Below are 27,872 nucleotides of genomic sequence, written 5' to 3'. Positions count from 1 at the left end.
GCCTCGGATGATTGTCTGTGCGGAGTCTGCACGTTCTCCCCGTGTCTGCGTGGGTTTCCTCCCACAGTCCAGAGATGTGCAGGTGAGGTGGAATGGCCGTGATCGATTGTTCCTTAGTGTCCAGGGGTTGCAGGTTAGGTGAGGTCACGGGGTTAGGTTGGGGAAGTTGGTCTGGGTAATCTGCTCCTACAGAGGGTTGGTGCACACTCGATGGACCAAATGACCTCCTTCTGCACTATGGGGACTCTATGGTTTTATGGGGAGCAATTCTCCGAGACCCGCGCCGGGCCGGAGAATCGGCGCAACCGCGCCACGACGCCCCGACGCCGGCGCGTGATTCTCCGAGGTGCGGCGAATCGGAACCATTTGCGCTGGCGCGGCTGGCGTGCCGCCAGCCGCGGGCCGCTGGAATCGGCGGGGCCGCCGATTCTCCGGCCCAAATGGGCCGAGCGGCCGCACCGATACGAGAGAGTCCCGCCGGCGCCGTTCACCCCTGGTCGCTGCCGGTGGGAACTCTGCAAGAACGGTCGGGGGTTGACTGGTGGGGGGGGGGGGGGGGGGGGGGGGGGGGCTCCTTCACCGGGGGGGCGGGGGCTTCCGATGGGGTCTGGCCCGCGATCGGGGCCCACCGATCGGCGGGCTGGCCTCTCCCCCTCCCGGGCCTACTTTCTGGCGCGGCCGGCCCCTGAACACCGACCCATGTTGGTCGGGGCCGGCGCGCTAAAGACGTCCCCCGCGCATGCGCAGGTTGGCGTGGCACCCATTTGGCGCCGCGAAAGGAGGCTGGAGCGGCGTGAACCGCTCCAGTGCCATGCTGGTCCCCTGTGGGGGCCAGAATCGGTCGGACCCGGGCCCGGTTGGCCCCATCATGAAACGCGATGGCGTTCACGACGGCGCGAACACTTGGACTCCATATTGGAGAATTGCCCCCATGGTTCTTCGTTTATTGCCCCCTATGGGCAGGGAGGTGGGGGGGGTGTAGTTAAACATTTAAAAAGTGAGATTGATAAGGGTATTAAGGGTTACGGAATCAAGTGGAGTTGATATGCAAATCGCTGACGATCCAACAGAATGATGGAACAGGATGAGGGGATTTATAAATACACTGTCGCAGTCTAACTCTCCCTACATCATCCTCCCGAGTGTAGCTTATGACTTCACTGACAATTCCGAGCAAATCTGTGTTTGTTAGCCTCACACTTTAAGCTGAGGAGGCTGCATCTCCCTCTGGCAAAGCAAGGCCTCTGAAACATAGACCAAGCTTAATTAGCTGTCAGTTTTGGCAGCTTCATCTCCTCCCCATTCCCACAGGAGCCCTTGTAATTCTCACACATCAAACTAGTTACTGGTTTATTTAGCTGTTCCATTTTATCCTTATTATGAATTCAGGTCCTTTAGCACCTTTCCTAATTGCTAATGATGTTGCTTCAGTTTCAGAAAACGAATGTTCCCCCGCCCCCTTGCAGAGTTTCAACTCCAGATACCGGAAGCTTTCCACAACCTCATGTATTTAAGTAGCTAAACTTCACTATCCAGTTTTCATTGCCCCTTTGACTAAGCGGGGAGCCCTGTCCAGCTCTCTCAAGATGCCTACACCCATGTGGCTGTTACTGGATGTAGAAGGTGACTGGATGAGGAGTTGGGAGCCTGATTGGTTGGTTCCTAATTGGGGCTGGTTTAGCACAGTGGGCTAAACAGCTGGCTTGTAATGCGCGGGTTCAATTCCCGTACCGGCCTCCCCGAACAGGCGCCGCAATGTGGCGACTAGGGGCTTTTCACAGTAACTTCATTGATGCCTGCTTGTGACAATAAGCGATTATTATTATTATTATTATTATTATTATTATTAATTAATTCAGGAGCACTGACATTGATCGCCAGTTGCGAGCCCTCTTGCAGCTGAACAGCGTGTTTAGCAGGGTGCTCTTCGGTGGCTGCAGCGCTGAGAAACAGGCCGCTATCCAACGGCAATTTGCTGGTTTCTTTAGCCTTGGGGGTTTCTCCCTGGCGAGGCCGCACTTAGAGGGATTTCCTCGCAGATCAGGGGGGCCATTTAAGAAGGCTGCCGGAGACAGTGAAGGAACGGCTGATATATTTATATAAGTTGGGGGTGGTGGGTGAGTTGGAGGGGGACTTGCAGGTGGGGGGGGGGGCGTTCCCTAGCATCTTCGTGCCCTCGTCCTTCTCCGTGGTGAAGGAGCCTTGGCAAGTTGCTGTGGTGCAGTTTGTGGACAGTGCACACTGGTGGTGGAGGGTGTGAATGGTTAAAGTGATGAATGGGACACTGTATGGCATCCGGCCACAGATAATCCTTTTCAATCTTGATCCAGAGACTCCTGACCTGCATGGGTTTCATTGCGCAGAAGAAAACTGAATTATGGAATGTCATTAGCTTTTTATTCTCACCACGTGGGTGGATGTTTTAATTATGGCCTGCCCCTCCCATACTCTGACCTTAATCCTTTCATTCTCAGCTTGGCTTGATACCACTGCAGATGTGAGAGACGGGAGGTAGCCTCTTGTCCGCTCTCATATGGTCCAGGGAACAACATCAGGGCCTGTGCAGGAGTTACTGTCCTCTCCCGCCTTCCCTACTCCACCCTGGAGTGATACATAAACTTTGTCCAGCTCCACTGTGACTGAGCGGAGATAACTCAAACCTGTCCCTTTCCCACGAATGAGCTAATGCCCCTCCAATTCACTCCCATTGCGTAAAGTTACAACAGACCAAACTTCCCCGATGAATTTCTGATCTAACTTTTTAAATAAACATTTAAACACAAATCCTCATTCTTCAAACATAAACTATTCCCGAAATATTTGTACAAAACACTCTGTGCAGTGTCAACTTCTGCCAAATCTAATTATAGCTGCTTAAAAAAAAAACTCTTGTGATAAAGTTTTGCCATATGGTTTCCAATCAAGGACCCAGATAATAATTACATGGAAAAAAAGCTCGGGGAGAGATCTGAAAATTGACTCTCGTACTCTCAGTTACACAGATCCTGCTCCAAGAGGGGTGTTTCCCAGGAGTTTAATTATCTGTCTGTTTGGATTTATATCTTACAAATCTTTGGCTCAGTGTCAGTTATTGCATTCTGCAAATACTGTTCAAAGCTTTCTCCTCTAGAATGTCTCACTTTTTATTGTTCTGATCATTTGAATCGTCACCCCAGCCAACCTTAGTCATTTTTACTATCTACCGTTCCCAAAACGAGGAGGTTATTCTGAATCACTTGTTTATATTTTAGCTGGAGTTTGGGACAGGGTATCGAGGCCTTGGAGAGGGTGCAGAGTTTTACTAGAATGGCGATCGAGGGACTTTGTAGAGAGACGGCAGCACGGTGGCGCAATGGGTTCACCCTGCTGCCTCACGAGGTCCCAGGTTCGATCCCGGCTCTGGGTCACTGTCCGTGTGGAGTTTGCACATTCTCCCCGTGTCTGCGTGGGTTTTGCCCCAGGGTAGGTGGATTGGCCGCGCTAAATTGACCCTTAATGGAAAACATGAATTGGGTACTCTAAATTTTTTTTTAAAAGTTTTGTAGAGAGACTGGAGAAGTTGGAATATTTCTCCTTGGAGCAAAAAAGGTGAAGGAGTGATTTAAAACACGGCGCCATGCTTAAATGGAATGAATAGTGTAATTAGGGATGAGCAGTAAGTGCTGGACCACATTCCATGAAAGGTATTAAAAAATGCGGCAGCCTGAGCCTATACCGTCTTAGAAGAATAGAATCTTAGAGTCCCTACAATGCAGAAGGAGGCCATTCGGCCCATCGAGTCTGCACTGACCCTTTGAAAGACCACCCTACCCTGGCTCTATCCCTCGCCCTGTAACCTCATCCTAAGGGGCCATTTAGCATGTCCAATCCACCTAATCTGCACGTCTTTGGATTGTGGGGGGAAACCGGAGCCCCCGGAGGAAACCCGCGCAGAGACGGGGAGGACGTGCAGACTCCGCACAGACAGTGACCCAAAGCTGGAATTGAACCCGAGTCCCTCCGCTGAGAGGCAGCAGCGCTAACCACAGTGCCATCGTGCCTCCCAAATTGTGAACCTTGTGTAGGGATTCCCCAGATAACTCTGAAACTGAACCCAGCAGAGTGGTTGCTGAACTCAATGAAAACATTCATAAACTTGAAAAACAACTGGAAAATAAGAGAGTAAACAAATATTTGGGTTAAATTGTGAAACACGTGGAAATTATATTTAAGGAGAGAACGGATAGCACGTAAACAAATATCGTACTGTAAATATGTTTGGGTTAAGATTTGTGGGGGTGGGTAGAGAATAAAGATGTTTGGCATAGCAAGGATTAATGTGAGACTGGGGAACAGTATGATGTAGAGAGTCACAGGGTAATGGACTGAGTACAGTAGGAGTCTACAGAAGCCAGATTGGGGATAATACTTATTCAGGGCTATACACTGGAGGTAGTTATGTGTTAATAATAAACATTAATATTCAACCAAAAAGCCTCCAGACTCCTTTGTGAGACACAGAACAAATCTTTACAATATATTTATATGGATGTTATATATTTATACTTGAGGTGCTATGGGGAAAAAGTATGAGAGTGGAACTAATTGGGATTCTTTCAAAGAAACATCACTGGCATGGTGGCCCAAATCGTCTCCTCGTGTGCTATATATCTTTAATACACCAACAAGCTGCACTCTGATTCAAATCCTTATCATTCCTGACACGGTACTTACTGACTGTAACATTTTGCAAATCCTTTTTTGAGCTGCATGTTGACAGGCTGTTGATTACCTCCCCCCCCCAGTGCTCCAAGAATTGTGGTGGTGGTGTGAAGATTCGAGATGTCCAGTGCATTGACACCAGGGACAGAAGACACCTGCGGCCTTTTCACTGCCAGTCCGTCCTCCACAAGCCCCCGACCAGTCTCGCCTGCAATTCCAAGCAATGTATGGACTGGTACATGTCTGCATGGGGAGAGGTAAGTCACTTAAAAAGAAAGAAAGACTGTTCTATAGCACCTTTCACGGCCACCGGACATTCCACAGCACTTTACAGGCCACACATGACTTTGCTGAAGTGTGGTCACAACCTAATAGAGGAAATATGGCAGCCAATTCGCACACAGTAAAATCCCACAATCAGTAAAATGATAATTACCAGGCAATCTGTTTTGGTGAGATTGGTAGGGTGAGTGTTCCAGTGCAAATCTGTCATTGTCTGATGGAACAGGTTCAAAGGGCTGAATGGCCTGCTCCTGTTCCTAATGTTCCTAATTCCTAGGAGATGCAGGCAATTTGAAAGTAAAATGGCAGCATCTGAGTGATTGGAAGGTTCATTGAGATGAAGCATGATCGATGTTTTGTTACCTGTGTGGTAACATGTGCTACTCAATCCTTGGTTAGCGATGAGGTATTCTGAATCCCGATGAAGAAGATTCGAACTCTTCCAGTAGTAACAAAAGGTTTATTGAGTAACTACAGCAATATTTACATGAGTTCTTTACTTTAACTTTGATACTAGTGATAAGGTTAACAAGATCTAACTATGGTAACTATACGTAACTCCACTGGCCATCTAAACTAGTCTGCTGTTGCTTTGATCACAGTGCACCCAAGCGAGAGAGAGAGAGACCCAATGTGGTTGCCTTTTATACCCCTGTTGGTCCGGCCCTCTAGTGATCATGTGGTGCTACTGATTACACATTAACCCCTTGTGTACATGCACATATAGAGATCACCACAACCCCCTTTTTTTTGTGTTACATATTTTCTGTATGTTGTAAAGAAAATTGAACAAACATAATGGATGCAGTTTGTAAATGCAGAACATGAAATCAATGAGTTAGTCTGTCAAATGTTAATACATTTAGTCTCTTAGGTTGTTTTTGTTTGCTTGAAACAGGTAGACAAATGATGTTGTGTATAATTTGGGATGATCTTGATGATTATACAAAGCCAACCAATATTTATGACTCCAATCTTAATAAATAAAAAAAATTTGTGAGTCCAAACTTCATGAATTTGTGCGGTCGAGTTGCTTTCTTCTTCTGTAGTTGAAGTGGTGATGTTGATGTTGTTATTTCTTTGTGAACGTCGTCAGTGTTCCTGTGTTTAAGTCACCAAGAAGCCATCAATAAGGTGTTTGAATGGTCGAATCACTTTGTTGTCTGATTTATGCTTTTTTTCCTATGCTTGTGGTATTGATTCGGTGTTACATCTTTGTTGTCTGACCTGGACTTTTTCCTGCGTTTGTGGTATTGATTCTGCATGTCATCTTTCTTGAAAGCTGGTTTGCTTGTTTGTTGTGGAGCAAATGTGAATTTGTGAGATTTGTTGCCATGCCATGGCATGTTTGTACTCTTGCCATTGTTTTGCAGTGTGCTGTGGCATTGTCCTTCATGTGCAGAGTTGTACCATGTTGTACAGGTCATTCTGTCATTGTTGTCGTTTCTGTCTTGGTCGTTTTCGTTGTCGTTCTTGTTGTTGCCGTTCTTGTTGTTTTTGTCGTGCTTGTTGTTTCTGTTTTTTGTTGTTTTAGCTGTTGTTTTTCTTGTCGTGCTTGTTGTTTCTTTTTTTAAATGCTTCTTGTTGTTTTTGTTGTTGTTCTTGTAGTTTTTGATGCTGCTGTCGTTGTTCTTGTTTCTGCAGCGCTTCTTGTTGCTCTTGTTGCGCTGCATGTTGTTTTCGTTGTTGCTGTTGTTGTTCTTGTTTCTGCAGTTGCTTTGATCACAGTGCACCCAAAGTGATCATGTGGTGCTACTGATTACACATTAACCCTTGTGTACATGCACATATAGAGATCACCACAATCGATTCTCCTGAAGTCAGAGTTAAGGCACGGGGTTGTGGACTGTGTAACAATGGAAAGGGCTTTCCTATTTTGGCTATTAGCTTTGCTGTTTCTGATATGTTTTAATAAAATAGTTTTGCTCTGTCGGTTTTGTAGTGCTCTAAGGCCTGTGATGAAGGCGAGCAAGAAAGACTGGTCATGTGTCCAGAACATGGACGCTGTGATGGAATGTTCCGGATGAACAGCACGAGGATGTGCAACGTCCAGCCCTGTACAAAATGGATGAAGGGCTCGTGGGGGCGGGTGAGTTCAGGAGCTCAGGTGGACTGAAGGGCATTAAACTTCCTGATGTTAATACTGACCCACACCCGGAGATCCCCTGTAAATACTGATACGCTCCCCGAGGACTCCCCTGTAAATACTGACCCACACCCGGAGATCCCCTGTAAATACTGTCACACTCCCCAGGGACTCCCCTGTAAATACCGACACACTCCACAGGGACTCCCCTGTAAATACTGACACACACACCCCGGGGACCCCCCCCTGTAAATACTGACACATTCCCGGGGACCCCCCCTGTAAATACTGACCCACACCCGGGGACTCCCCTGTAAATACTGACACACTCCCCGAGGACCCCCCTGTAAATACTGACACACACCCAGGGGACCCCCCCCCCCCCCCGCCGTAAATACTGACCCACACCCAGGGACTCCCTGTAAATACTGACCCACACCCGGAGATCCCCTGTAAATACTGTCACACTCCCCGGGGACTCCCCTGTAAATACTGACCCACACCCGGGGACTCCCCTGTAAATACTGACACACTCCCCGAGGACCCCCCCTGTAAATACTGACACACACCCAGGGGACCCCCCCCCCGCCGTAAATACTGACCCACACCCCCCGCCGTAAATACTGACCCACACCCAGGGACTCCCCTGTAAATACTGACACGCTCCCCGGGGACTCACCTGTAAATGTTGACATGCTCCGCAGGACACCTATAAATACTGACACACTCCCGGGGACACCCCTATAAATCCTGACACACTCCCGGGGACCCTTCCTGTAAATACTGACACACACTCCCCGGGGACCCCCCCTGTAAATACTGACACGCTCCCCGGGGACCCCCCCTGTAAATACTGACACACTCCCCAGGGAACCCCCAGTACATACAGACACACTCCCCGGGGACTCCCCTGTAAATACTGACACACTCCCCGGGGATCCCCTGTAAATACTGACACACACCCAAGGGACCCCCCCACCCCCCTGTAAATACTTTTTTTAAAAAAAAAATTTTTATTAAAGGTTTTCATAAAATATCAATAACAAAATGAGAAAGAAAAAAGAACCCAACAGGGTTAAGTACAAAACACAATCTAAAAAAGCAACCTCCCAAACCCCTCCCCCCTGTACATAAATAATAAATTAACATTAACACCCCGACTTAAGACAACAGGTGTATACACCCCCTCAGACCCTTCCAGTGTAAATAACATAAACAAAAATGAAGTAAACCCCCCCCCGCACCCCCCGAGCTGCTGCTGCCATTGACCAATGTCTATAGTTCTGCCAGAAAGTCTAAGAACGGTTGCCACCGCCTAAAGAACCCTTGTACCGACCCTCTCAAGGCGAATTTCACCCTCTCCAATTTAATGGACCCCGCCATATCGCTGATCCAGGATTCCACGCAGGGGGGCCTCGTATCTTTCCACTGAAGGAGAATCCTTCGCCGGGCTACCAGGGACGCAAAGGCCAGAATTCCGGCCTCTTTCGCCTCCTGCACTCCCGGCTCCTCTGCCGCCCCAAATATTGTGAGCCCCCAGCCTGGCTTGACCCTGGATCCTACCACCCTCGACACCGTCCTCGCTACGCCCTTCCAAAATTCCTCCAGCGCTGGGCATGCCCAGAACATATGGGTGTGATTTGCTGGGCTCCCTGAGCACCTAACACACCTGTCCTCACCCCCAAAGAACCTGCTCTTCCTTGTCCCGGTCATGTGTGCCCTGTGCAGCACCTTAAACTGTATGAGGCTGAGCCTCACGCATGAAGAGGAAGAGTTCACCCTCCCTAGGGCATCTGCCCACGTCCCCTCTTCGATCTCCTCTCCCAACTCCTCCTCCCACTTACCTTTCAACTCCACCACCGAGGCCTCCTCCTCCTCCTGCATCACCTGGTAAGTTTCCGAGATCTTCCCCACTCCCACCCACCCCCCCGAGAGCACCCTGTCCTGTACTGTGTGTGGCAGTAGCCGTGGGAATTCCACCACCTGCCGTCTGGCAAACGCCCTTACTTGTAAGTACCTGAAGGTGTTCCCCGGGGGGGAGCCCGTACTTCTCCTCCAACTCACCCAAGCTCGCGAACTTCCCGTCCACAAACAGGTCCCCCAACTTTCGTATCCCTGCCCTGTGCCACCCCGAAAACCCTCCACCTGTTCTTCCTGGGGCAAACCGGTGATTCCCCCGTAATGGGGTCCACGCCGAGGCCCCAACTTCCCCCCTATGCCGCCTCCACTGACCCCAGATTTTGAGGGCTGCTACCACCACCGGGCTCGTGGTATACCTCCTTGGAGCGAGCGGCAGCGGCGCCGTTGCCAGCGCCCCCAGACTCGTACCCACACAGGACGCCGTCTCCAGCCTCTTCCATGCAGCCCCCTCCCCCTCCATCACCCACTTGTGCACCATTGTCGCATTGGCGGCCCAGTAGTACCCACAGAGGTTGGGGAGCGCCAGCCCCCCCCTATCTCTACTCCGCTCCAGGAACACCCTTCTCACCCTCGGAGTCCCTCGCGCCCACACAAACCCCATTATACTCCTGTTAACCTGCCTGAAAAAAGCCTTCGGGATAAACACGGGGAGGCACTGGAACAGGAACAAAAGCCTTGGGAGCACCGTCATTTTGATTGACTGCACTCTACCCGCCAAGGACAGCGGCAACCCGTCCCACCTCTTGAACTCCTCCTCCATTTGCTCCACCAGCCTTGTAAAGTTAAGCCTATGCAGGGCCCCCCAGCTCCTAGCCACCTGGACCCCCAAATATCTGAAATTCCTCTCCGCCCTTTTTAGTGGGAGCTCGCCAATCCCCCTCTCCTGGTCCCCTAGCTGAACTACGAACAGCTCGCTCTTCCCCATATTGAGCTTGTACCCCGAAAAGTCCCTAAGGATCCTCATTACCTCTGGCATTCCTCCCACCGGGTCCGCCACATACAGCAGCAGGTCGTCCGCATAAAGCGACACCCTATGCTCCTCCCCACCCCGCACCAACCCCCTCCAGTTCCTCGACTCTCTCAGTGCCATAGCCAGGGTTTCAATCGCCAGTGCGAAGAGCAGGGGGGACAGGGGGGACCCCTGTCTCGTCCCTCGGTGCAACCGAAAGTACTCGGACCTCCTCCTATTTGTGGCCACACTCGCCATCGAGACCTCATACAACAGCCTAACCCACCTGATAACCCCCTCCCCAAACCCGAACCTCTTCAGCACCTCCCACAGGTACCCCCACTCTACCCTATCGAAGGCTTTCTCAGCGTCCATCGCCACCACTATCTCCGCCTCCCCCTCCCTCGCCGGCATCATGATAACGTTCAAAAGCCTCCGCACATTCGCGTTCAACTGTCTCCCCTTCACAAACCCCGTCTGGTCTTCATGGATGATCTGCGGCACACAATCCTCAATCCTCGTGGCTAAGACCTTCGCCAGCACCTTGGCATCTACATTTAGCAAGGAAATCGGTCTGTAAGACCCACATTGCAGGGGATCCTTGTCCCGCTTCAGGATCAAGGTGATCAGTGCCCGGGACATCGTCGGGGGTAAAGCCCCCCCTCCCTTGCCTCATTAAAGGTCCTGACTAACAGCGGGCCCAACAGGTCCATATATTTTTTATAGAACTCGACCGGGAAACCGTCCGGCCCCGGTGCCTTCCCCGCCTGCATGCTTCCTATCCCTTTGATCAGCTCCTCCAGCCCAATCGGGGCCCCCAGTCCCGCCACCAGTCCCTCTTCCACCTTTGGAAACCTCAATTAGTCCAGGAAACGGCCCATCCCTCCCTCCTCCCGTGGGGGCTCGGATCGGTACAATTCCTCGTAGAAGTCCCTGAAGACCCCATTGATGCCAACCCCACTCCGCACCACGCTCCCTCCCCTGTCCTTAACTCCCCCGATCTCCCTAGCTGCGTCCCGCTTCCGAAGCTGATGCGCCAGCATCCGACTTGCCTTTTCCCCATACTCGTAGACCGCCCCCTGGGCCTTCCTCCACTGCACCTCCGCCTTCCTGGTGGTCACCAGGTCGAATTCGGCCTGGAGGCTGCGCCTCTTCCTCAACAATCCTTCCTCAGGTTCTTCCGCATACCTCCTGTCTACCCTCACCATCTCCCCCACCAGCCTCTCCCTCTCGCCCCCGCTCCCTCCGCTCGTTGTGGGCCCTGATGAAGATCAGCTCTCCTCTCACCACCGCCTTCAGTGCCTCCCATACCATCCCCACTCGGACCTCCCTGTTGTCGTTGGTCTCCAAGTACCTCTCTATACTTCCTCGGACCCACTCGCTCACCTCCTCGTCTGCCAATAGCCCCACCTCCAAGCGCCACAGCGGGCGCTGGTCCCTCTCCTCCCCCATCTCCAAGTCCACCCAATGCGGGGCGTGGTCAGAAATGGCTATTGCCGAATACTCGGTATCCTCTACTCTCGCTATCAGCGCCCTACTCAAAATGAAAAAGTCGATTTGAGAATAAGCCTTATGGACATGTGAGAAGAATGAAAATTCCCTAGCTCCCGGCCTTGCAAATCTCCAAAGGTCCACCCCTCCCATTTGGTCCATAAATCCCCTCAACACTCTAGCCGCCGCCGGCTTCCTACCCGTCCTAGACCTGGAGCGATCCAGTGCAGGATCCAACACAGTGTTAAAGTCTCCCCCATTATCAGGCCCCCCACTTCCAAGTCTGGGATCCGACCCAACATACGCCGCATAAAACCCGCATCGTCCCAGTTCGGAGCATACACATTGACCAGTACCACCCTCTCTCCCTGCAACTTACCACTTACCATTATGTACCTGCCGCCATTATCTGCCACAATGCTCGACGCCTCGAATAACACCTTCTTTCCCACCAAGATCGCCACCCCTCGATTTTTGGCATCTAGCCCCGAGTGAAACACCTGACCTACCCACCCTTTCCTCAGTCTTACCTGGTCTGCCACCTTCAGGTGTATCTCCTGGAGCATAACCACATCCGCCTTGAGCCCCTTCAGGTGCGCGAACACGCGGGCCCGCTTAACTGGCCCATTCAGTCCCCTTACATTCCAGGTTATCAGCCGAATCTGGGGGCTACCCGCCCCCCTCCCCCGCCGACTAACCATGACCCCTTATCAATAGAAGCCTTCATCGGCTCTAGCAGGTCCTTTTTAATCTCTCTGAGGCAGCGCTGGATACCCTCCTGTTGCTCCTCCGCCCACTGCCTCCACGCTGCCTGGTCTCCGCCCGCCGCCATTTTGTCCTTCTTCCCTCCCTTCTTCTGGTCCACCACCACCTTTTTGTCACCCCGCTCCTAGTTAAAGCCATATACTGACGGGGAGCTATTATTAACTCCTTCCCACACCGGGAAACGTCGAAAAAGTGCCCTTGGGGGCCCTGAAAAGAGCCCAAAATTCTCGCGAGGGAATCCTTTTGGCAGTGTTCGCTTCACCAATCTGCCCCAAAATGTCTGTGGAAACGCCTGAAAAAGGCCTAAGAGTCCGTTCCAGACGGGAGTTGCCGAATGTGCCACCTACTCCTCCATGGCTGCCACCGGAAGCCTCGTCCCCGCTTCTTCAGTGGCCTTGGTGAGATCTTTTCACAGTTGTTCCCTCTGCTGTTAGAATTCACTTTTGATAAAGGCCCTCAGGTCAGTTTGCAGCTTTAAGCTTGCCCTTCTCCCGCCTGCATGCTGGAAGAGGCCCTGTTTATCCTGTTGCAGCCAAATCTTTTACTGTTTCTGCCGGGTCTGGTAGCCAAAAGACATAACATTCCTGGAGGACGCTGTCAGGGGAATGCTGCAGTCTTCCTGCCACACCAGGAAATGTCAAACAAATGCCGTGGGGGCCCTGTAAAAGAGCCCAAAAGTCCGTTCCAAGTGGGAGCTACCGAATATGCGACCTAGCTCTGCATAGCCGCACCCGGACGTCCCCCCTGTAAATACTGACCCACACCCAGGGACTCCCCTGTAAATACTGACACACTCCCTGGGGATCCCCTGTAAATACTGACACACACCCAAGGGACCCCCCCCTGTAAATACTGACCCACACCCGGGGACTCCCCTGTAAATACTGACACAGTCCCTGGGGCCTCCCCTGTAAATACTGACACACTCCCCGGGGACTCCCCTGTAAATACTGACACACTCCCCGGGGACTCCCCTGTAAATACGGACACACACCCAAGGGACCCCCCCCCCCCCATAAATACTGACCCACACCCAGGGACTCCCCTGTAAATACTGACACACTCCACGGGGACCCCCCTGTAAATACTGACACACGCTCCCTCGGGACCCCCTGTAAATACTGACACACTCCACGGAGACTCCCCTGTAAATGCTAACACACACTCCCCGGGGTTCCCCTGTAAATACTGACACACACCCCGGGGATCCCCTGTAAATACAGACGCACACTCCCCGGGGACCCCCCTGTAAATACTGACACACTCCCCGGGGAACCCCCTGTAAATACTGACACACACTCCCCGGAAACACCCCTGTAAATACTGACACACACTCCCCGGAAACACCCCTGTAAATACTGACACACACTCCTCGGGGAACCCCTGTAAATACTGACACACACCCCGGGGAACCCCTGTAAATACTGACACACACACCCTGGGGAACCCCTGTAAATGCTGACACACTCCCCGGGGACGCCCCTGTAAATACTGACACGCACTCCCCGGAAACACCCCTGTAAATACTGACACACACTCCCCGGGGACTCCCCTGTAAATACTGACACACTCCCTGGGGACTCCCCTGTAAATACTGACACACACTCCCCGGGGACACCCCTGTAAATACTGACACACTCCCCGGGGACCCCCCTGTAAATACTGACACACACTCCCCGGAAACACCCCTGTAAATACTGACACACACTCCTCGGGGAACCCCTGTAAATACTGACACACACCCCAGGGAACCCCTGTAAATGCTGACACACTCCCCGGGGACTCCCCTGTACATAGTGACACATTCCCTGGGGACGCCCTTAAATATTGACCCATTCCCTCGGACGCCCTGTAAATACTTTTTTTAAAATAAATTTAGAATACCCAATACATTTTTTTCCAATGAAGGGCAATTTAGCGTGGCCAATCCATCTAGCCTCCACATCTTTTGGGTTGTGGGGGCGAAACCCAAGCAAACACGGGGAGAATGTGCAAACTCCACACGGACAGTGACCCAGAGCCGGGATCGAACCTGGGCCCTCGGTGCCGTTAGGCCGCGGTGTTAACCCACTGCGCCACCGTGCTGCCATCCCCCCTGTATATACTGACACAGTCCTTGGGAGGGCTTTATTTTGGCTCCTTAATGAAAGGGAGACTAATCTGACGTTCAGCCTCTCACTTTGCTGATTTACAACAGTGTACCGTACGCTGTGGGGGAGGGGTCCAGCGACGCCTGGTGAAATGCGTAAACACGGTGACAGGTCAGGCGGAGGAGGACAGCAGCCGGTGCGACCACGAACCCTGGCCCGAGAACACACAGAAATGTAACCTCCAGGAATGCAATACCAGCGAACAGGGTGAGTCTTTCTGTGAAGAACCTGCATTTCTATAGCACCTTTCAAAACTTCCCAAAGTGTTTTCCATGCAATGGAGTAATTTTGGAACGTTGTCACTGTTGCTAAGTTGGGAACAGTGTTGGCTGATTTACGCACAGCAAGCTTCCCCAAGTCAGATAAATGAGCAGCGGGTTTGCTTTTGGGAGTTTGGTCCAGGATAATCGGGGGGGGAGCCCCTCTGCTCTTCTTTGAAGTAATGCTGTGGGATCTTTTACATCCTCCTGTGAGGGTAGGCGAGGCCTCTGTTTAACATTTCATTCAAAAGGAGGCGCCTTCGACAGTTCAGGACTCCCTCAGTACTGCACCGATACGTCAGCCTGGATGATGTGCTGAGCTCTGACAGGAGAGGGAACTCTCATGCAAGGGATTATAAATTGAATAATTACCAAAATCAAGTGTGATAAGTCCCTTGTGGCGTAGTAAAAACCTACCTTTTATCAAATCAGGGAGAATAAGGACTCTGAGCAAGGGGGTGTACATGGCAGAGGTGATGCACAGTGTGTACAGTGGGGGACACACAAGTAAACGTGGACTCAACTTTCTATTCTGGATCTGGGATAACCGGGTTGTTAATGCCTCAAATCTGGCTTTACTTGGAACCTGTCAGAGAGAAAGAACCCTGTCAAGTCTCGGCTAATCCTTATCGCCTCTTGGAGCACTTCCCATTATTCACCATTCCTCCTGCTTCCAGGCTTCCACATTTTATCAACTTTGTTCATTATAAATTCCTACCTCAACATTTATAATCAAAGCTACCTTGTCACATAGTAATACCTTTCATTCACCCTCTCACTCGGAAGCACTTCAGCACCACCACTGGTAGGAGGCCGCTATTACAGCGTGACAGGTTTAAATAGATAGCTACAATTACAGATGTTCGGCATGAGACCATAAATGGAAACATAACGGGTGAGATTCTCCGATATTGAGGCCAAGTGTTCGCGCCGTCGCGTTTAATGACGGCGCGAACAGGGCCCGGGCACGACCTATTCTGGCCCCCACAGGGAGCCAGCACGGCGCTGGAGCGGTTCACGCCGCTCCAGCGCCGCACCAACCTGCGCATGCGCAGTTGGGGCAGCTCAATCCTGCGCATGCGCAGTTGGGTCATGTCATCCTGCGCATGAGTGAGGAACGTCTTACGCATGCCGGCCCCGACCCAACATGGGGTCAGTGTTCAGGGGCCGGCCGTGCCAGGAAGTAGGCCCGGGGGGGGAGAGGCCGACCCACCGATCGGTGGGCCCCGATCGCGGGCCAGACCCCATCGGAGGCCCCCAGCCCCCCCAGTGAAGGAGCCCCCCTCACTCCCCCACAGGCCGCCCCCCCAGCGTTCCCGCAGAGTTCCCACCGGCAGCGACCAGGGGTGAATGTCGCCGGCCGCTCGGCCCATCCGGGCTGGAGAATCGCCGCTCGCCGTTTGCCGCGATTCTCCGAGCGGCCGGGCGCGATTCTCATGGCGCTGGTTTCGGGGGGGGGTGGGAGAATCGCGTGCGGGTGTCGCGCTGCGCCCATGCGATTCTCCCACCCGGCGTGGGGGGTGGAGAATACCGCCCAACGTAGAGAGCAAATATCTGAATTTAAAATGGGAATGAATTAAATTTCCACCCACTGGTCCAATTATCACACTGCCACTTCCCCTGGAGATTATATTTGACTTCCCGTGTACAATGCACAGTAATGTCCAAATGTTTTATTCATTAATGGGAAGTAGAATATTGTTACGGCCTGAATTATTTTGTGCGTTCAACACCCAGTGAATGTGGCTCAGGATAGGCAAAACTGTTCCAAATCAGAACTGACTGCTGATTAATTTTCATGATTTAAAAACTGACAGCAACAATTTCTCCGGTGCTTCTGATCAAGTGGGCAGTTGAACTGGCCTTGACGTGTTGAGTGATGTATACGAGAGGCAGTGGTGTAGTGGTATTGCCGCTAGACTAGTAACCCAGAAGTCCAGAATCATGGGTGGGATTCTCCGCAATCGGCGACATGTCCGCCGACCGGCGCCAAAAACGGCGCGAATCAGACCGGCATCGCGCCGCCCCAAAGGTGCGGAATACTCCGCATCTTGAGGGGCAGAGCCCTCACCTTGAGGGGCTAGGCCCGCGCCGGACTGATTTCCGCCCCGCCAGCTGGCGGGAAAGGCCTTTGGTGCCCCGCCAGCTGGCACGGAAATGGCTTTGCCGAGCAGCGCATGCGCGGGAGCGTCAGTGGCCGCTCACGGCATCCCCGCGCATGCGCAGTGGAGGGGGTCTCTTCAGCCTCCGCCATAGTGGAGACCATGGCGAAGGCGGAAGGAAAAGAGTGCCCCCACGGCACAGGCCCGCCCGCGGATCAGTGGGCCCCGATCGCGGGCCAGGCCACCGTGGGGGCACCCCCCGGGGACAGCTCGCCCCACGCCCCGCCCCAGGACCCCGGAGCCCGCCCACGCCGTCTTGTCCCACCGGTAAGAGAGGTGGTTTAATTCTCGCCGGCGGGACAGGCATTCCAGCAGCGGGACTTCGGCCCATCACGGGCCGGAGAATCGCCGGGGTGGGGGGGCCGCCAACCGGCGCGGCGTGATTCCCACCCCCACCGAATCTCCGGTGCCGGAGAATTCGGCAACCGGCGGGGGCGGGATTCACGCGGAGGGGACCCGGCGGGGGGTCGGAGAATCCCGCCCCAAGCTCTGGGGACCCGGGTTCAAATCCACCATGGCATGTGCTCCGGTTTCCTCCCACAAGTCCCTCTGTGTACCCGAACAGGCGCCGGAGTGTGGCAACTAGGGGCTTTTCACAGTAACTTCATTGCAGTGTTGATGTGGTTACCCTTGCTGCCTCACGACGCCTAGGATCTATCCTGTTCTATTCTGTCAAGTTCTATCCTGGCCCCGGGTCACTTTCCGTGTGGAGTTTGCACATTCTCCCCCTGTCTGCGTGGGTCTCACCCCCACAACCCAAAGATGTGCAGGGTAGATGGATTGGCAACGCTAAATTGCCCCTTAATTGGGAAAAAGAATTGGATACTTTAAATTAATTTAAAAATAACACCCTCCAATGGGGGAAACCCATAAGGTAGTTTGCCAGTTTGTTGGTGCCTGGCTTTACTCTAACACAGACGGAGAGATATCTATTACAAATTGACCGATAAATATTACAGGCAGTGCCATACCCAGACCTCCTTTAGTATTTCTTAGTACAGGAGGTCAGAATTGTCAAGATATTGTTTCGTAAATCATTATTTAAATAGGAATTAAATAAACAAGCTGTTGTCCATCCCATAACGATCAGGTGCATCCGTATCTAATCCCAGGAGATGCTGTCGAGTGTAAATCAGAGTGGGGAGCATCTGTGAAAAGAATTGAACGAGCGTAGTCCACGAGTAGACAGGAGGATAGATCTGTCACCGCACAAACTGGGTATTTGTGCAAACGAGACAGTGGAAGCCATTGCAAATAAACCGAGTGTGGTCGCCTCACTGTCCTGACCCTGCGCTGCAGACAAATGGTTTCAATTTACTCATGATGGAGCAACTAGGCACAACAGAAGACATGTACAGGTCAGTGTGACAGGTCAACAAACTCTGTACGTTCAGGCTGAAGCAATGCAGCTGCAGCCTTGGAAAGACAGCAGCGAGTGACGGTGGAATGCTGGAGACGCAGTAACTCAGTATTATTGGACCCCCTGCTAAATAAAACAATTTGTATTTCTTTGGAGCAGCGAAGTCTATGAAGAGACTTAGTAGGGGCCTTCAAACTCATAGAATGTTCAGATAGAGTAACTAAAGGAAAATTGTTTTCAGTGGCCAAAGAATTGAGGGCGTAGATCAGAGGAGATTGGTAACAGAAGAAAAGGTAACGCGTTTCATTATGCAGCAAGTGGTTAGGATTTGGAATGCACTGCCTGATAGGGTAATAAATGCAAATTCAATACACACGTCCAAACGGGAATGTTTCTCTTCTGGAGGAATCTAGAACTCGGGGTCATTGTTTGAAAATAAGGGCTCAGTGATTTCAGACAGCGATGAGGAAAAATCCTTATCCTCAGCTACACATGAGTCTCTGGAAACCTCGGCCGGGATATTCTCCCCTACCCGGCGGGGCGGGGGTTCCGGCGTAATGGAGTGGCGGGAACCACCCCGGCATCGGGCCGCCCCAAAGCTGGGGAGAAGGGGCCAAGCCCTCACCTTGAGGGGCTAGGCCCGCGCCGGAGTGATTTCCGCCCCGCCGGCTGGCGGGAAAGGCCTTTGGCGCCATGCCAGCCGGCGAAGGACTGGAACGTGGTCGAGGTCTGGGACATGAAAGGCACCGTCATCCTCAGGGTATGACCCGGGGGCACAGCCTTCGAATAAAAGGGAGTCACTTTAGAACAGAGATGAGGAGAAATTTCTTCAGCCAGAGAGTGGTGGGTCTGTGGAATTCATTGCCACAGAGGGCGGTGGAGGCCGGGACGTTGAGTGTCTTTAAGACAGAAGTTGATAAATTCTTGATTTCTCGAGGAATTAAGGGCTATGGAGAGAGAGTGGGTAAATGGAGTTGAAATCAGCCATGATTGAATGGTGGAGGGACTCGATGGGCCGAATGGCCTTACTTCCGCTCCTATGTCTTAAGATCTTATGGTCTTATGGACCCATAAGCAACTGGGCTGGCGGCAGGCCAGTGGACAGTGGGGCGGAGCTATAGGCCAGCAAGGCAAGGTAGAAATCGGACCCAGCATCGGCAGCCTTGCATAGGACCCGTTTGACTAAATGTACTCCGTTTTGCCGTTGGATTGGGGGTACAGGGGACTGGATGTCACATGGGCAAAAGTGTACCGCCTGGCAAAGTTGGACCAATCCTGGCTGGCGAAGCAGGGGCCATTGTCCGACATAACCGTGAGCGGGATGCCGTGTCGAGCAAAGGTTTCTTTACAGGCACGAATGACTGCAGACGAGGTGATGTCGTGCAACCGTATCACCTCCAGGTAATTCGAAAAGTAGTCCATGATCAGGACATGGTCTCTACCCAGCGCGTGGAACAGGTCGATGCCCACCTTGGTCCATGGTGACTTGACCAACTCATGGGGCTGCAGGGTCTCACGTGGTTGGGCCGGCTGGAAGCGCTGACAAGTGGGGCAGTTGAGCACTGTGTTGGCTATGTCCTCATTAATGCCAGGCCAGCACACTGCCTCTCGGGCCCGTCGGCGGCACTTTTCCACGCCAAGGTGGCCCTTTTGTAGTTGTACCAGGACAAGCTGGCGCATGCTATGCGGGATGACAATGCGGTCCAGTTTTAGAAGAACCTCGTCTACTACCGCCAGATCATTTCTGACATTATAGAACTGAGGGCATTGGCCCTTGAGCCACCCGTCTGTTAGGTGGCGCATGACACGCTGTAGCAAAGGGTCAGCCGCCGTGCGCGGCGAATTTGGACGAGGTGTTCATCCGTGGCAGGTAGATTGGAGGCTGCGAAGGCCACATGGGCGTCAACCTGGCAGACAAATCCCGCTGGGTCACACGGAGTGTTGACTGCCCTGGAGAGAGCGTCAGCAATGATGAGGTCCTTGCCTGGGGTGTATACCAGCTGGAAGTCATATCGCCGGAGCTTGAGAAGAATACACTGGAGGCGAGGCGTCATGTCGTTCAAGTCTTTCTGTATTATATTGACCAGCGGGCGATGGTCGGTCTCGACGGTGAATTGAGGAACATAAGAACATAAGAACTAGGAGCAGGAGTAGGCCATCTGGCCCCTCGAGCCTGCTCCACCATTCAATGAGATCATGGCTGATCTTTTGTGGACTCAGCTCCACTTTCCGGCCCGAACACCATAACCCTTAATCCCTTTATTCTTCAAAAAACTATCTATCTTTATCTTAAAAACATTTAATGAAGGAGCCTCTACTGCTTCACTGGGCAAGGAATTCCATAGATTCACAACCCTTTGGGTGAAGAAGTTCCTCCTAAACTCAGTCCTAAATCTACTTCCCCTTATTTTGAGGCTATGCCCCCTAGTTCTGCTTTCAACCGCCAGTGGAAACAACCTGCCCGTATCTATCCTATCTATTCCCTTCATAATTTTATATGTTTCTATAAGATCCCCCCTCATCCTTCTAAATTCCAAAGAGTACAGTCCCAGTCTACTCAACCCCTTCAGCTCTGGGATTAACCTAGTGAATCTCCTCTGCACACCCTCCAGCGCCAGTACGTCCTTTCTCAAGTAAGGAGACCAAAACTGAACACAATACTCCAGGTGTGGCCTCACTAACTCCTTATACAATTGCAGCATAACCTCCCTAGTCTTAAACTCCATCCCTCTAGCAATGAAGGACAAAATCCATTTGCCTTCTTAATCACCTGTTGCACCTGAAAACCAACTTTCTGCGACTCATGCACTAGCACACCCAGGTCTCTCTGCACAGCAGCATGTTTTACTATTTTATCATTTAAATAATAATCCCTTTTGCTGTTATTCCTACCAAAATGGATAACCTCACATTTGTCAACTTTGTATTCTATCTGCCAGACCCTAGCCCATTCACTTAGCCTATCCAAATCCCTCTGCAGACTTCCAGTATCCTCTGCACTTTTTGCTTTACCACTTATCTTAGTGTCGTCTGCAAACTTGGACACATTGCCCTTGGTCCCCAACTCCAAATCATCTATGTAAATTGTGAACAATTGTGGGCCCAACACTGATCCCTGAGGGACACCACTAGCTACTGATTGCCAACCAGAGAAACACCCATTAATCCCCACTCTTTGCTTTCTATTAATTAACCAATCCTCTATCCATGCTACTACTTTCCCCTTAATGCCATGCATCTTTATCTTAAGCAACAACCTTTTGTGTGGCACCTTGTCAAAGACTTTCTGGAAATCCAGATATACCACATCCATTGGCTCCCCGTTATCTACCGCACTGTTAATGTCCTCAAAAAATTCCACTAAATTAGTTAGGCACGACCTGCCCTTTATGAACCCATGCTGCGTCTGTCCAATGGGACAATTTCCATCCAGATGCCTCGCTATTTCTTCCTTGATGATAGAATCCAGCATCTTCCCTACTACCGAAGTTAAGCTCACTGGCCTATAATTACCCACTTTCTGCCTACCTCCTTTTTTAAACAGTGGTGTCACGTTTGCTAATTTCCAATCCGCCGGGACCACCCCAGAGTCTAGTGAATTTTGGTAAATTATCACTAGTGCATTAGCAATTTCCCTAGCCATCTCTTTTAGCACTCTGGGATGCATTCCATCAGGGCCAGGAGACTTGTCTACCTTTAGCCCCATTAGCTTGCCCATCACTACCTCCTTGGTGATATCAATCCTCTCAAGGTCCTCACCTGTCATAGCCTCATTTCCATCAGTCACTGGCATGTTATTTGTGTCTTCCACTGTGAAGACCGACCCAAAAAACCTGTTCAGTTCCTCAGCCATTTCCTCATCTCCCATTATTAAATCTCCCTTCTCATCCTCTAAAGGACCAATATTTACCTTAGCCACTCTTTTTTGTTTTATGTATTTGTAGAAACTTTTACTATCTGTTTTTATATTCTGAGCAAGTTTACTCTCATAGTCTATCTTACTCTACTTTATAGCTTTTTTAGTAGCTTTCTGTTGCCCCCTAAAGATTTCCCAGTCCTCTAGTCTCCCACTGATCTTTGCTACTTTGTATGTTTTTTCCTTCAATTTGATACTCTCCCTTATTTCCTTAGATATCCACGGTCGATTTTCCCTCTTTTTACTGTCCTTCCTTTTTGTTGGTATAAACCTTTGCTGGGCACTGTGAAAAATCACTTGGAAGGTTCTCCACTGTTCCTCAACTGTTTCACCATAAAGTCTTTGCTCCCAGTCTACCTTAGCTAGTTCTTCTCTCATCCCATTGTAATCTCCTTTGTTTAAGCACAAAACACTCGTGCTTGATTTTACCTTCTCACCCTCCATCTGTATTTTAAATTCCACCATATTGTGATCGCTCCTTCCGAGAGGATCCCTAACTATGAGATCCTGAATCAATCCTGTCTCATTACACAGGACCAGATCTAGGACCGCTTGTTCCCTCGTAGGTTCCATTACATACTGTTCGAGGAAACTATCGCGAATACATTCTATAAACTCCTCCTCAAGGCTGCCTTGACCGACCTGGTTAAACCAATCAACATGTAGATTAAAATCCCCCATGATAACTGCTGTACCATTTCTATATGCATCTGTTATTTCTTTCTTTATTGCCTGCCCCACCATAATGTTACTATTTGGTGGCCTATAGATTACTCCTATCAGTGACTTTTTCGCCTTACTATTCCTGATTTCCACCCAAATGGATTCAACCTTATCCTCCATAGCACCGATGTCATCCCTTACTGTTGCCTGGATGTCATCCTTAAATAACAGAGCTACACCACCTCCCTTACCATCCACTCTGTCCTTCCGAAAAGTTTGATACCCTCGGATATTTAACTCCCAGTCGTGACCATCCTTTAACCATGTTTCAGTAATGGCCACTAAATCATAGTCATTCACGATGATTCGCACCATCAACTCATTTACCTTATTCCGAATACTACGAGCATTCAGGTAAAGTACATTTATGTTGGCTTTTTTACCTCTGTTCTTAATCTTAACACCTCGATCAGTAACCTCTCCTAAGTTATATTTCCTCTTAACCTTTCTCCTAATTTTCCTTGTCGTCGAACCCATATCTTCCTGTAACAACCTGCCGCGTCGCTTACCATTCATGTTTTCACTTCCCGTTTTATTTCTTTTAGTATTCCTGGTCCTATTCACTGAGCTCCCCTCAGTCACTGTACCTTGTACTGTCGCCCTTTTTGATTTTTGACTATGGCTTCTCTGCCTTACACTTTCCCCCTTACTGCCTTTTATTTCTGTCCCTGTTTTACTACCTTCCAACTTCCTGCATCGGTTCCCATCGGAAGTCCATAGACATAATCGTGAAACTTAACCACACCGGTCAGAAGGCCCAGGCACTCCTTTTCTGCTCCGTGGGGGTCATGGCACGTGACGCATATGCAATGGGGGCCCATGATGAGGCCTCATCACGTTGAAGGAGCACTGCCCCAATGCCGGATTGGCTGGCATCGGTCAAAATTTTGGTCTCCTTTGCTGGATCAAAGAAAGCTAAGACCGGGGCCGTGGTCAGTTTTGTTTTGAGTTTTCTCCATTCGCGCTCGTGGGCAGGGAGCCATTGGAAGTCTGTCGTCTTCCTGACCAGGTTCCTGAGAGCTGTGGTATGAGAGGCGAGGTTAGGAATAAATTTCCCTAAAAAATTGACCATGCCCAGAAATTGGAGGACCGCCTTCTTGTCCTCTGGTGTTTTCATCGCTGTGATAACAGCTACCTTGTCCGCATCTGGCTGCACACCCAATTGGGAGATGTGGTCCCCGAGGAACTTGAGTTCCGTCTGACCAAAAAAGCATTTGGCCCTGTTGAGGCGGAGGCCATGCTCATGTATCCGTCTGAATACGCGCTGGAGGCAACTAACATGCTCCTGCGGGGTGGTGGACCAAACGATTATGTCGTCGACATAGACGCGAACACCTTCAATACCTTCCATCATTTGTTCCATAATCCTATGGAACACTTCTGAAGCAGATATGATCCCGAATGGCATCCTGTTGTAACAATATCTGCCAAAGGGGGTGTTAAATGTGCAAAGTTTCCTGCTGGATTTGTCGAGCTGGATTTGCCAGAATCCTTTTGAGGCGTCGAGTTTGGTGAAGAGCTTGGCGCGAGCCATCTCACATGTGATCTCTTCGCACTTGGGAATTGGATAATGCTCCCTCATAATATTGCGATTTAGATCCTTGGGATCAATGCAAATTCTCAATTCGCTGGAAGGCATTTTTACACATACCACGGAACTGACCCAGTCGGTCGGTTCCATGACTTTGGAAATCACTCCTTGGTTCTGGAGGTCCTGCAGCTGTTGCTTGAGGCGGTCCTTAAGGGGTGCGAGGACCCTGCGAGGTGCGTGCACCACAGGCGTGGCATTCTGTTTCAATAAGATCTTGTAGGTGTACGGGTGCGTGCCCATGCCCTCAAAGACGTCGTGGTGCTGGTTGATGATGGCGTTGAGTTGCGCCCTGAAGTCGGTGTCCTGAAAGGCACACGTGTCAGCAGGCGAGAGAGAGTGAACTCTCTGAACTAGGTTCAACAGCTTGCATGCCTGCGCGCCAAGCAGGGAGGCTTTCGAGGAGCCCACGATTTCAAAGGGAAGGATGGCCTTGCATGACCTGTGCGTCACTTCAAGTTGGCACGAGCCGCTGGCAGCAATGGCATTGCCATTATAATCTAATAGCTGGCAGGCTGATGGAAGGATGGCTGGTTTGACACAAAGGCTTTGGAGTCCAATGAGATTGAAATGAAATGAAAATCGCTTATTGTCACAAGTAGGCTTCAAATGAAGTTACTGTGAAAAGCCCCTAGTCGCCACATTACGGCACCTGTTCGGGGAGGCTGTTACGGGAATTGAACCGTGCTGCTGGCCTGCCTTGGTCTACTTTCAAAGCCAGCGATTTAGCCTTGTGCTAAACAGCCCCAGCCCTGTGTTAAACAGATTGACGGAGGCACCAGTGTCCAGGCAGAATCGTATTTGGGACCGGTTGACCGTAAGGGTGGCACACCACTCATCGTCTGGATCGATGCTGTATACCGATAGAGGCTGGATTCTTTGCTTCCGGGGACACCCTGTTTTTTGTAACGATACAGTCTCGAAAAGACGCCTTCGGGTCCTCGGTGTCAATGTTGGGTAGCAGGTCCGCATCGGACTCGGTGACCATGGGTTGAATTGCCCGAACATTCTTGCGAGGCTGGCTGGAGCGATGTGAGTTGGCAGGCTGAGCTGCTCTGCATACAGCAGCATGGTGTCCAAGTTTCCCACATCTCGGGCATTGCCGGGATTTGGCAGGGCATTGCCGCTTTTAGTGGGCGGAGCCACAGTTGGCGCACATCGTGGCGTCAGTACGTTCGCTGCACCACCGCGCATGCGCGGTGCGGTCGTAAGTGGTGCGCGCCTGCGCATTACGTCCGTCGACGACGCCGTCCCCTTGTTTGGTGCGCACAAGCGCGGGAGTCTGCGAAAAGCACGCAAAATGGCCGCCCTTATCCAGGCTGAGGCCCTGGAGTTGCTCGATTGCTCGGACCCGTTCTGCCTCGTGGGGACCTTGCCGCGCCGTTTCAGCTGCTTGGATGTGGGAATACCGACTAGTGGCGTTTTCGTGTAGCACGCAGGTCTCGATGGCAGTCGCTAGGGTGAGCTGCTTCACCTTGAGGAGCTGCTGGCGTAGGGGGTCCGAATGAACACCAAAAACGATCTGGTCGCGTATCATGGAGTCAGAGGTGGGCCCGTCGCTACAGGACTGCAGAAGGATGCGGAGGTGGGTGAGAAAGGACTGGAAAGCTTCATCCTTACCCTGCAAACGCTGTTGGAATACATAGCGCTCGAAACTTTCATTCACCTCGATGTCGCAGTGACTGTCAAATTTAAGGAGGACCGTCTTGAACTTTGTTTTATCTTCATCATCCGCAAAGGTGAGAGAATTGAAAATGTGGATGGCATGTTCCCCGGCCGTGGATAGGAAGAGAGCGATCTTCCTGGTGTCTGAGGCAGCTTCCCGGTCTGTGGCTCCAAGGTAGAGCTGGAAGCGTTGTTTGAATATCTTCCAGTTGGCCCCTAGGTTACCGGTGATGCGGAGCGGCGGCAGCGGGCGGACATTGTCCATTTTGCAGGATGACGGAATGCTGGCGGAAGGCAGATCACTTGCAGGTAGGTCTAAGAAGTTCTAATATCCCTCAACTCCTGGTATCATGATGTGTTGGGGGCTCTGGATCCGTGGAACACATACAGGCCACCAACACTTAAAATAGTGCAACACTATTTTATTAAGTTAGAAACTGTTGAACATACTTTCACTGTGGGTTAACACGATGTTAGATTAAACTAAAGACCTATGCCTTGTCCTAACCAGTCTATGCACTCAGCACATGGTGAAGATCTGTGCTATAAGCTGTGAGCTCTGTCCTTCTGAGAGGCTGCATCCCGAATGAGCGGGAACTCTGATGACCTCTGTCTTTATAGTGAGTGTGCTCTAACTGGTGATTGGCTGCGGTGTTGTGTGTGTTGATTGGTCTTGCTGTGTCCATCAGTGTGTGTCTGCACCATGATATACTGGTGTATATTATGACATTCTCCGGCGCAGGTTTCCAGGCGGGGTTTACGCCACGCCGGTCGGGGGCCGTTGGCAGCGGCCCCCCGGCAATTCTCCGGGCCCCGATGGGCTGAGCAACCGTCAGTCCCTGGCCAGTCCCGCCGGCGTGAAATGGACATGGTCCCACACGGCAGGACCTGGCTGGGAGGCGTCCAGTGGAGTCCTCAGGGGGCGCGGGGGGGGGATCCTGCCCCGGGGGGGGGGGGGGGCCACGGTGGCCTGGCCAGCGATCGGGGCCCACTGATCTGCGGGCGGGCCTGTGCCGTGGGGGCACTCCTTCCTTACGCGCTGGCCTCTGTAGGGCTCCGCCATGGCCGGCGCGGAGAAGACACCCCCCTGCGCAAGCACGAGAACACGCCGGCGGCTCTACACATGCGCGGGGCCACGGTGGCCCTTCGGCGCCGGCCTAGCCCCCGGAGGTGCGGAGGATTCTGCAACTTACGGGTAGCCCGACGCCGGAGTGGTTCGCGCCGTTCTTGGCGCCAGCGTCGGGCCATCCCGCCGATTGCGGGAGAATCCCGCCCTTGCACATGTCCAAGTGGATTGTACAATCTTGTCTGCACAGAACAGCAAACCCACTCTACATTACACACTGGCAGACCCTGCCTGTGTTACCAAGCAGAGCAAATTGAACGCTGCTGAAATGAAAAGTGGGGGCAGGCCCATCTGAAAGAAAAGCTGAAAAGTGGCTGACTCTTTGACCCTGGCTGCTGCAGGCACAAGGTCCACTCTCCACTCACTCTACACTCCTCACACCTCACTCCGCATACATCAAACTCCACAGTCAGGCTCCAGACCTCAGGACAGTGAGGAGTTTGTAAAATATTCAGTCACCTACAGAGGGTTCAATGCACCTTCAACCCATGAACCCGACGGAGCGATTGCTGCTTAGATGGATTAAGAAGGAGCCTCCTTAAGTGGCTGTTTGATTAGGGGCAACCTGCAGCTTGAAGTGGGTCAAGATAATGTGATGTGAAGGAGCTAACAAACTTTTATCAGCTCTCTGAGAGCTCTTTATCTTAAAGCAGTTTCACTGAGGGAAGTGGAACTGGTCATTCTCAGTGTCTAACATGCCACAAAGCAGTTGACAACAGACAGATGAA

The 27,872-nt window shown here is 51.5% G+C and overlaps 1 protein-coding gene across 1 annotated transcript in view; it reads left to right on the top strand.

The window, feature by feature from the left end:
- Positions 1-27,872, top strand: part of LOC140387312 (uncharacterized) — a 404,134-nt gene that overhangs the window by 317,865 nt on the left and 58,397 nt on the right. Inside the window, exons 28-30 of the mRNA XM_072470241.1 lie at positions 4,785-4,958; positions 6,926-7,072; positions 14,392-14,551. Coding sequence (XP_072326342.1) covers positions 4,785-4,958; positions 6,926-7,072; positions 14,392-14,551 — 481 coding nt within the window. The remainder of the gene's footprint in view (positions 1-4,784; positions 4,959-6,925; positions 7,073-14,391; positions 14,552-27,872) is intronic.

Source organism: Scyliorhinus torazame, chromosome 12, assembly GCF_047496885.1.
Source record: "Scyliorhinus torazame isolate Kashiwa2021f chromosome 12, sScyTor2.1, whole genome shotgun sequence".
NCBI classification, from domain to species: domain Eukaryota; kingdom Metazoa; phylum Chordata; class Chondrichthyes; order Carcharhiniformes; family Scyliorhinidae; genus Scyliorhinus; species Scyliorhinus torazame.
Note: the sequence above shows the minus strand (reverse complement) of the source record. Positions and strands in the feature narration are given on the sequence as shown.